This window comes from Crocodylus porosus, unplaced genomic scaffold (assembly GCF_001723895.1).
Source record: "Crocodylus porosus isolate Cpor-Errol unplaced genomic scaffold, CroPor_comp1, whole genome shotgun sequence".
NCBI lineage: Eukaryota > Metazoa > Chordata > Crocodylia > Crocodylidae > Crocodylus > Crocodylus porosus.
In genome coordinates, this window is record NW_017728947.1 from 53,624,922 (window position 1) to 53,636,380 (window position 11,459).

General features: G+C 46.2%; 1 protein-coding gene across 1 annotated transcript in view; it reads left to right on the top strand.

The window, feature by feature from the left end:
- The window catches only part of LOC109321619 (cytosolic phospholipase A2 epsilon-like), a 53,819-nt gene that overhangs the window by 13,464 nt on the left and 28,896 nt on the right, over nt 1-11,459 (top strand). The window contains exon 3 of the mRNA XM_019552352.1: nt 3,136-3,208. Coding sequence (XP_019407897.1) covers nt 3,136-3,208 — 73 coding nt within the window. The remainder of the gene's footprint in view (nt 1-3,135; nt 3,209-11,459) is intronic.

The window sequence follows — 11,459 nt, forward strand, 5'->3', positions numbered from 1 at the left end:
CTATTTGTCATGCATCTGCTGATGCACGATAAAGTGCCATTGGCTTTTCTGATGGTTTCGTCACACTGCCGACTCATGTTCATCTTGGAGCCCCATATATATACAACAGAGTTGCATCTTACATGGGGGTTGTGTTCTGAAGTCAGCGCGTAAGGTGAAAATTATGTATAGTTGAAAATCCCTTAAATTGTCCTTCCCACCAGGCTTCGGTGCCAAGCAGCCGCTGGCGCCGCAGGGCCCAGACATGGTAGGCGCGGCGCCACACAGCCCGTGCGTGCAGTGCAACAGCTGCGCCTTCCGCACACACTCCTCACCCCTCTCGTCTTCTGCCGCCTCATCCCGCCAGGGCAGCCAGCTGAGCGTGAGCAAGCTGCCGCTCCCCAGCCACGCCGGCGCATGCAGGCAGTACCACACGGTGCTGCACTACACACTGTGCCCTGGCCAGCACCTGGCAGCCAGCCCCAGCAGTCAAGCACATATAGCTGAATTCGCGATGGTTAAATGCGCATAAGATGCGACTCCACTGTACATGGCTTAATCCGTCTGTCTATGTGTCTATCTCTTTGTCTGTCTGTATGTCTGTCTGTCTGTCCATAATGCTTTTGGGGGGCATGGCTCCTGGCAGGGCGTGGCTCCAGCCAGTGCTGTGTCGAGAATGCCCATCAAGAATGACGAGCAGGGCGTGGCTTCAGTAGAGCAGGCCAGGCAGATGTAGAGCGTGGGGGTGGGGAGTGTGGCACAGGGCCGGACGTGGGATGGGGGGGAATGGCACGTGGCCGGATGTGGAGTGGTTGCAGTGCAGGGTGGTGGGTGGCAGCAGCAGCTGCCATGTACATGCTTCCTCTCACCCCACTCCTGGGAAGTGACAGCAGCATGTGGTGGTGGGTGGCAGCACTCCGACACATCAGATGCTGTAAAAGGACTATTATTATTTGACCTATGGAGTTTTCATGTACATGCAACCCATTTAAATAGTCAGCCTCTCCAGTGTACTGCAAGTCTCATTTATTTGCCCAATTATTTATCTTGGTGGATCTAAATAGGGAGATTTATTTAAGTAATAGGATTACTGACTGTTATTGTTGGCTACCTTAGCTGCTGTACAGTTTTTGGTTGTAGCGATGTTGGTCTACAGACATAAGCAGGCAAGGCCTTTGAGTAGATGTGATATCTTTTCATAGACAAACCTATGAACTTCATGTCATAAATATACTGGATACAAAAAATCATGGACTCAATATAGATGTTCACTTTATGACACATTATAACCTGCCTGACCTTACCATTTACACTTCCTTCCCCACCTTCCTCCCCAGCCCTCCTTCTCTACCCTTTGTCTTCCTAATTTCCAGCTATTTACTTTTTCTCAAACTGCCTCTCTTCTACCATGGAGAACTCAACTACATTAGTCTCCCTTGCTTATCTTTGGCATTATTTCCCCCTCCCCTCCCTTCTCTACCCATTGTTTTCCTTATTTCCACCTATTTACATTCTCACTGACCTCCTGTCACACTTTTAGTTTCTTTCATTCCTCAGAGATCTCAGAACAGCAGAAAATCCCTATACCTGAAGACAGGTGTTTGTGCCTGAAAGCTTGCAAAGAAATTTTCTCCGACTGGTCAGTTGGTCTAATAAAAAGTATTGCACCTACCCAAAGAATCTTGCCTGCCTATAGTTGCTGTACCGCTTGTATTTACATAAATTAATTGCTCAGAAACAGTGCATTGGGCACATTTTATATTTGTGTATAAATAATTTGTAGATGTTTTTAATAGTTTAGTCATTAGTGCTAATTTGAAGGAGAAATAATCACATTTGTGAGATATTGCTAAAGCATCAGTTTCATACAGGGAGTCACAGAAAATCCAGCCAGGATCATTTATTACCACACATGTTGATTGAGATTCCTCCAGCCTCTCTATCTGCAAATGCCTTTGCAGTCATTCCATTGTTATTTCTGGAGTGTTTTTTAAGTAGACGGACACTCTTAATTGAGATTAAGTCAGCTCATAAAACTTAACAGCTCTGTAAAAATAATGATGGTGTAGGATTCTGGTGTAACTGGTCATCATGGGAGGAAATGTTTGCATAGGTATGTGGAAAGGGAGCTTCCTCAGCAAGGCTTTTGACTCTATGTCGTGATCACAGGAAATGCTGACTTACTGGCTTTGTTAGGGTAGCATTTTGCCGATGTGACTGGGCTGGATACAGCATTTTAGAATTAATCAAAAGGAAATTCCATTCTTTAGAAGGAAATCATGTCATACTTCACTAATGAAGGGGAATGGATGCATGCATTTGAAATATTTTTGAAGTATGTGTATGCTGTAATCTTCAGCCAGTTTAGGCATCCGAAGCAGTCCAGGTAAGGCTGCATGGAGCTCAGTGTGTGATACATTAGCCAGCTTCTTGGATTTGTTTGAATCTAAAAATCAGAGAAGCTCAAGGACTTATAAACCTATGTGAATCAAAACTGAAGGAAAGAGTTTTCATAAATCCTTGAATGTGGAAATCACTATGTTAAGCTGTACAGTGCAGTTAGAATAAATCACTTTAAAGGAATATATGCATCATAATTAGTAATATGAGGGGTATGTCAAACCACAGGTAATCCTACTTGAGGTTGGAGGCAGCCTAAAGACCATGGGTCCAATTTTGCCCTCTAGGAGGGTCCACCACTTTAGAAAGAGGTCTGCAGAGGACAGCTGTCATTCCTATTACTCCTCTAAGTGACGGTGTACCATGCTGATAACATCTGTTTTTCCTAGAATTAACCTTATCACCTGTAAAAACAACCAAGCAAAAAACCCCACCTATGCAATTTTTTCTTTCTTTCCCTGACAAACTGCAAGGAAAAAACCTTGACTGCTAAGTAGACAATTTCCCCCCCAGAAAAACTGTTGGACTTTTGTTAATAGTAAAGCAATTAATACCTTTATAATCATATTCAAATTTTCTGACTTTCGTTATAACATTGCATTGTTTCGGGTTTAAATCTAGAAAATGATTAGGTGATCACCATTTTTATTGAATATTTTATTAGGATGAAATAGTTGATTAGGTTGCCTATTTTATGGTAGGTATTAGTTTTGTCTTTAAGGTTTGCTCTCCTCATTACATGTTATTCTTCTACAGATGTTATCATCTCCTTGCTGCTTGCTCACTATAAGAGTAATACGAATAAGAAACCTCCGTCGGTCAGATCCCAGTAAGTATCTCTAATGTTCCTAGAAATTGTCATAGTTCTAAAAATTATCAGAATTTAAGAGACTACCACAATCACCAGAGTCTAATAAAAGAAAGTAATTTTTATTATTATCATGCATGCAGATACTTAAAGCATCACAATATGATATGGCTCATTATCATAATATTACATAAGAACCAAGATGTACATTACTGTGCAAATATAAGTGATTAACTGAACTTAGGAGTATAATAAGGGCAACATATTCAACACAAATTCAGAAGTATCACAAGGTACTATATTTCCTGGATTAAAAAAAGTCCCAGTTTTCTTTGTATTCACTTTAGTATCTTTTCCATGTCATTCATGTAAGGCACAAATGGCCTGGTGCATCTACCATCTACTGAAGTCAATGGGTGTGCAACTGTGAGCCTGGGGCTCCTGTTACTTTAAGGAGATAAATGGCAGCAGATAGAGCCCAGACAGATGAGCAGGGGACAGCATAAGAAGGAAGACAGCAAAGAAATACTGATGCCTAGGCAGGGAGCTGCCCATTAGAGTGAAAGCGCATACCTGTGGCCAGTCAGGGGAATTCTGCCTGCGGAGTAGGGTTGCCAAGCCTCCCAGATTGGCCGGGAGTTACCGGAATCAACATCTGAAAGCAATCCAAGAGACTGATATTGTGAACGGGTTGAAAAGTACAACAAATGACTAGAGGTGCACCAATACGTCAATCCCATATTGGATTGGCACTGATACAAGGAAAATTGACAGTATTGGCAATTGGCTTTTTTTGGCTAATGTCGCTGATCGTTTCACTGATAAATGCCCTGTGTATGTGCGCAGCCACAGTGCAGCAAGCAGGAGGCCAGGAGCGCAGCCCAGTGGCATGGAGAGCAGCCAGGTCCAGCTGCTAAGTCTGTTGTGAGGGAAGAGGCATGGGGGTAGGGAGCAAACTGAGGTCCCAGTGGTGAGGGGGAGGGAGTGGAGCTGGGGCAGGGGCAGGTGCTGGACAGCCAGGGTGGGGTGCAGAATGAAGCTATGAGTGGCTCGTCCGGGGAGGCATAGGGATGGGGTGGCAGCTCCCGCTGCTGGTACACCCCAGGAGGGTATGCCCCTGGAACTGCATGCAGAGCAAGGGTGGGCTGCTGATGAGGGCTCTGGCCAGAGATGCTGCCAGACCCTTCTCAGTGGGGTATTGGGCCAGGGCTGCACTTGGGGCAGGCAGCAACAGCACTGGGAGGGGGGCTATGGCTAATTTTGGGGTGGCTGCAGCCCTCCCTGTACTCCTGCTCCCAGTGCCACCACCACCTGCCCCAAGCACAGTCTGACCCCGTCCCCCGCCGGAAAGAGCTCAGCACTGTCCCAGCTCACAGTGGCAGCCCACCCTTGCCCCATGCACAGATCAGGAGACACATGTCCCCCGTACCCTCCTAGGGTACTCATAGTGGTAGAAGCCACACCCCCTTGGATGAGCTGCTCACGGCTCCATCCTTGAATCTGCCCTGGCTTTGTAGCATCTGCCCCTGCCCCAGCCCCAGCCCCATTCCCTCCTCCACTACAGGGGCCTCAATCTGCCTCCCCACACCCCTTCTCTCCCCCATTGGGAGCTGGGGCTGCTGGGGCTGAGTGCTGCCAGGCTCTGGGTGACTGCTGGAGCAGCCCCAGCTCCCAGACTGTCCAGTGTCCTGCTGAGCCACACCACACCCGCACCATGGGGCACCTGCTGCATGGGTGCCAAGCGGGGCCGCGATCCATGCTGCCCCCCACTTCCCTGTGCTGCACAAGGGGACTCTGCCACAAGCCCTCAGAAACCCCTGATTGCTGTTGCCAGAGACAGTGAGTGTGGGGCTTTTTTCCTTTTTTTTTTTTCTTTTTTTAAAGTGGCAGGAGGCTGGGCTGGGTGGGGGATGGGGCCAGGCAGAGCAGCCATGGGGGCTTTTCCCATGGCTCCCGGCCTGTACCTGTCTCTGCCCCAGCAGGGGGAGCTGCAGGGGCTATGCCCTACTGCTTCTTGCCCAGCCAGCGTGGGAGGGGGCGCAATGCAGGCATGCCTTACTCCAGGTGGTAGCAGGGCATAGCCCCCACTCCCAGGGCTGCTGCACCCACATTCCATGCCCCTGTGTCTCCCTCCCCAAGTAACATGACCTGCCCCTCCCCGGCTGGGCAGCTTGTCCCAGCTCTATCCCCAATCCCTCCCTCCTGCATGCTCCTTCCCTCTCCCCTCCCCCAACCCCAACAGACTTACCAGCTGGAGGCAGCTGTGAGCTGCCTGCTCAGTCTATGGCTGAATCTCTGAATCGGCCGAATCTCTGAATCAACCAAATCTTTTCTGAATTGATTCAGATACTTTGAATCGATTCAGAGCTTTTACTTGGTCTCCTGATTCTATTCAGATTTGGGGATTCAATCCCCAAATTGGGCTGAATCTCCTCTGAATTGAATCAGCTACCAAAGCTTCGCACAGCCTTACTTGTTATCAGGAGGATATAACCCAGGGCAAGGGGAGGTATGGCTACTCTGACAGTAAGCTGCTGTTGATATCTGGGACTCTGTGTGGGTTTATTTTCTGTTATAGCCAATGTACTTATTCCTTTGTTACAGTTCATACCAGCAGTTTGAGTTTAGGAATATTAGGAGTGTTATGGCAGTCCCAATAGTGCCTAAAAGCAAGAGAGTGTCTTGAGCCTACCAAGGGCTGGGGGAACTGGTACATAAAGTAGGTTTGAGCATAGATGGAGGGAGAAAAAATTATTTGTTGGGACTAACCACATGCATGCATATGTGTGTGTGTGTGTGTGTGTGTGCGCGCGCACCCCCTCCTAGCAGGTAAGTCTGTGGGGGAAGGGGCAAGGGGAGGGGAAAGAGCCATGTGTGGGGGAGGGAGTAGGGCTGTGGCTAGGGCAAACTTTGCACAACAGGGGCAGGGCATGGGATGGAGCTGTGAGCAGGTTGTCTGGGTAGCATGGGGAGGGGGTGGCAGCTCCCGCCACTGCCCACACCCTGGGATGAGGGGGTGGGGGGGAGACATGTGGCCCTGGATCTGTGTGGGGCAGGGCAGGCTGCTGCTGTGGGATGGGGCCAGGCCAGCACTAGGCTTCTCCTGGCAGGGGCTGGGCCACGCTGCGCTCAGGGTGGGCAATGACAGCACTGGGAAGGGAGGTCAGGGGGCTATGGTGAATTTTGGAGTGGCTGCAGCCTCCCCCCTGATAACCCCCCTCCTAGTGCCACTACTGCCCACCACAAGCACAGCACAACCCATCCCCTGCCCCCCCACCCCCAGCTGGGAAATGCTCAGCACAGTCCCAGCCCAGTCTGGGCAGCATCCTGCCTTGCCCTGTGCAGATCCAGGGGCATACCTCCACCATGCCTCCTGGAGTGTGCATAGCAGTGGGAGCCATGCCCCCCAAGATGAGCCACTCATGGCTCATTCCCACACCCTGCACCACCATGCCTGTGCAGCACCTGCCCCTCCCCAGCCCCAGCCCCACTCCCTCCCTCACCACTGTGCGCACACCCCTCCTCTGCTGCAGCCACCAGAAGCCTGTGGCTAGGCTGCCTTGCTGCCCTACCGCTGCCCTGCATTGGGGAGGGGGGGCTAAGCCCTGTTATCCCCCCACTTCTGCTGCCAATGGGCTACAGCCTAGAGAGAGAGATGATAGCTTAGCATGAGCTGAAAGCAAGTAGGAGCAAAGGGCCCAGACAGAGCTAAAGTAGGCTCGTTGCTCAAAGCTGGGCTGAGACAGGGCCCTGAGGGCCCAGACAGAGCCAAAACAGATTCATTGCCCAAGGCAGGTTGAAGAAAGGGCCAGGGGACCCAGGACCAAAGTAGTGAGACAAGAAATGGAGCCCAGAAGCCAGGTCTAGCACAGTTGGCCCAGGCTAAAAGGGCCAGCTAAAGAAAAGGGGTACAGATTATGAAGGCTGAGGTCCTGACAAGGGTACAATAACACCTGTGAGGTATGGACATGGTTGTAGGGGAGGTTGGAGGCTGTGAATAGCCCTTAAGGATACAGATGCCCAGCTGGGCATAGATGAGCTGATGGGGCCTACTTGGTATGATGGCAGAGTTAAAACTGGTGGGGTCTAGCAGGGACCTACTAACTGTCATGGGAATGGCAGCTTGGTCTAAGACCCATTAGGCAGCCTCTCTTAAAAATACATCAGGGTGTGGCAGGTGAGTGAGAAGGGGAGGAAAGGAGAGGCAGAGCTGGAGTGCAGCAAGGGTTACGTGATCACCAGGGAATGTCACTGCTACCCCTGTTGCCCAAACTTTGCTACAGGTTGTTTTTCCATTTGCTACATCTGGGCATTTGATTGGGTTGAAAATTTGCTTCTGACAGATTATTACAACTGAATATCTAAGCATATGATGTCAATAACTTGTCACTATTCTTCCTCCATGCATCATGGTAGGACAAATCCTGTTTCTCTGAATAGAGGAAAGATGGTTCTAAGCCACATGACCACCTCCTCTGATGTCGGACCTGGAAGGGTTTCTGAGGGGCTATCTAAGTTCAGTTAGTTACAGTGCTGTTCTGTAGGGACTGCTGTACTAGGCCAGAGAACTGAATGTTCTAGTTTTGCCTCTCCCATCTTGACCTGACCATGGCCACACTTCCTTTGGCTCTGAGAAACATGCCATGAGCTCTTGGCTAGTCAGTGAGGGCTCTTGCAAGACCTTTGTCTTTTCAGGGAGCCCTTTGAGCATATCATATGGGCAGCATAGGCTCTTGCCACTACTTTAGTGAAACTTCAGGGTGCAGGCACTGCAACCATTTTGCCTGACCAGGTCACCTGGCACAGCAACCTTCCTTGTGCCAATTTAAGGCAGGGGGAAAGGACAGGTGAACAATGGAAGTGCTCACCTTCTGGGATTCAGAGCCATATGAAAGCAGTGGCTTCAGAAACAGCCTTACCAACTAGCTGAAGAACAAGCTCTCCTCCTTCCATAGACAGAGCTCCAGAAGGAGCCCATGCTGATCAGGCTGGGAGCTGAGAGAGCTTATTGCATATGTGGAGCACAGCAGAAGAGTGGTATGAATTGCCTTCCCCTGGGATCCACCCCTTGACCTGCTTTGGTGGTCATTGACATTCCTCTTCTAAGAAAAGACAGGTAGCATAAAGCTGCCTATTTTACCCTTATGCCTTGAGTCCTAGTTATCCTCAAGGATGAAATTTCTGGCCACTCTAAGCTGATCAGACCAGGTGTCAGGGATTGAGTCTCTTGCACTTCTTTCTTCCAAAAGCCTTCCATGTTTTTTAAGCATGTTTTCTCTCTTGGCTTCTGGCCTGGGTGTGATTTCTGTTTTGGCTTTTCTCTTGGCTTCCTGCCTGGGTGTCATCTGGTCTTGGAATCTGAACACCTCCCAGACTCTTTACCCTTCTGAAGTATGTCTAGCTTTTGGACTTTTAAGATTAAATTTTGCACTATTCAGCTTCAGACTCTTTGACACTGCATGCAAAAAATTAAAATCAAAGATCTATCTGATGGAATTCAGGACATTTAAAGAAGTGTAACTTGTACTGTTTTCAGGTTCTTCAATATACATTTTACAACAGTGTGGGTTCTCCCTTGGGCTAAGTAGCTCTTACTTAAATTTAGAGCTGCACTTACCAATAATGAATATATGTTCTTCTTTTGATACATTACTTTTTAATTTGGCCACATTGAGCATAAATTGGTATAACTTGCACATAACTGGGACTAGAAAAGAGTGCAGCAAACAGGAAAGCAAGATTGAAAAAAAACTGCCACAATTTAACTGACTCTTAAGTCTCCAACTCCTTGGTCTATCAATGCATCACTTTAAATCCCCTTAATCTCCTTTTTGTAGTGGTAAACTGTTTAAGTCCTTTTAAGGACACCATGTTTTCAAAAGTAGGCCTAGTTTTTGGTGCCCAACTTGAGACATCTTGTGCTGTGTTATTTTGGAAGTGCAAAGCAACCACAGTTGCCGCAATGAAGTTGCACAGTGCTTTTGAAAATCTGGATCTCTCCAGATGGACACTGAAGAATTAAGGCACCTAAAAACAACAGATACTTCTGAAAATCTAGGTCAAGGACATCTGATTTTACCTCATTTAAGTTTGTATGTGACTTCAGGCTTTGCCTGCTCTTTGTATCTCTGTTTACATTAAGTTGTTATACATGAGGTTATCAGAAAGGCATTCTATTTTTACCTTAGTTTTTAGTCCTTTCATCTTGATTATGTTGCACATTAAATGAATATCAAAACTATTTTTTTCATCTGTTATCCTAGGCTAATACTCATATCATCCTCTAACATCCATTTGTATAAAGGTTGCTAAATGACCAGTCCTTTTATCTAGCTATCTGATAATGTTGTGGCCATTTTCCAATATGTTGGATACAGGTTTAGAACCAAAATTGTGTAGAGCTTGGATCTCATTTGGTATTGTCAGTTCATCCTACAGTGCAATATGAAAGGATTTGCCATGGATTACTGAACAGAAATTACAGAAAAAATCAGACTTCACTACTACAATGTGATCTGTGTAGTTAACAGGAGACTGATTACTACCCAAGCCATGCAGATTACGTGTACTTTAGAGGATGCTCCCAAATGTAACTGACAATTTTCACAAGGGTAATAGTAAATGTAATTCCAAGCTGTATTTCTACAATGTTAGAGCTGCATCTGTATAATCTCTACAATGTTAAGTAAATCCTAACACAGTATTCATATTGTCAAACCCCCTGTGAGTGATGCATTACCCTTAGGAAAGAGAAGTCTTGTCAAACAGTGGTCTCATTGACCAAGAAATTAATTATTACCAAAATCATATAAATGTATATGCATCATGCTGGTTCCAGATGAGTATATGCTTGCACACACACACATGTCTGGAACCAGCCTGATATTGCAGAAAAACAAAACGAAAAAACAAGCTCAAGTGTTTACCACTTAGTAGCAGCTACTACCTTATCTTAGAGTTATGATTAAGTTTCTACAGGAAGCATATCAATATACACTTTTTATGTTATACTGTGTGAGGGAAGGTATACAAGTCATATCCACCTAGGTCACAACACTGGATAGAAAATATATTAGGCACATCTTATATGCTCTTCTCTGTGTTTATGGTTTCTGATCATATATGCTGGTGTGCCAGAAGGGTTTCATTAAGAACTCTTTTAAGCTCTTGTGCAAGTCAAATGGCAAGATAAAATCACAAATAGTGAAGTTGTAGAAAGGTTGCGCAAGCAGGGCCAAATTATATAAATGCAAAGCTTGCTAGTCAGCTGACACCTACTCCATATATTTTAAGGGTAGCTTAATGATAGTGTTATAAGGTACAGTTGAAATACAAGCTGACTCAGATGTGTATTTGACCCAAGGTCAATGCTATCAAACAAAACAAAGTATTTATTTCATTGAAATAAGTATAGGTTCTAATAACTAATCAATACTTAAGAGAAGAGACAGAGATAATTACCCTAAAAGATCCTTAAGATTGCAAAATCAAACATGCAGAGGTTAGGCTATGCTGAAATCCGGGTGGTTTCTTGCATAACTTTAAATTTGGACCACTTTGGCCTATATATGTGTGATAACATCTTGAATTATGTGATCATATATGATTGTTAATAGGTCTTCTTCCTCATTCTTTGTACAGGACAGACCTTCTCTGGGGGGTGAATTATAGAGACTTTTGTAGTCTGAAAGTTATGCATTAAGAAATGGGATAAGCTGTCCATTTCCCACTCCCTTCTCATAGCCTTTTTTGAGGTCATGGGTCTACCCCCTACACTGTTTCTGGAGGGTCTAGTTTTTAAGAATTCTGGATCTCTTGGTCAAAGAGTTTGTGTGCAGGTAAGAGGAGGAAATCTTCAGCAGTAGGGATTGTTGCATATGTGCCTTATACCCACCTGCCCCCATCTGCCCTCTATCATATAGGACAAGTTAGAAAAAAGGAGCCACCCCAAAACTGTTCCTCAAATTCAATGAATAGGAGTAGGTAAAGTTCCAACTTGTCCTAGTACTGCTGAAGAACAGCAAGTGTGTGTGCGTTTGTGTGTGTGTGTGTGTGTGTGTTGGATGGTGGGGTTTGGGAGATTAAGAAACTATTCGAAGAAGTGAAAATATGTCTGTTGTTTATTTAATTGTGAAAAACAATATGTTTGTCTCTCTTCTGGAATTTATACAAGGAAGAATCAAAACCACCTAACTTGTTACCTATATTAGTATCTATCCCTCTCCCTCTTGGCCTGATACATTGGGCAATTATAACTCACCATAGGTTGGAC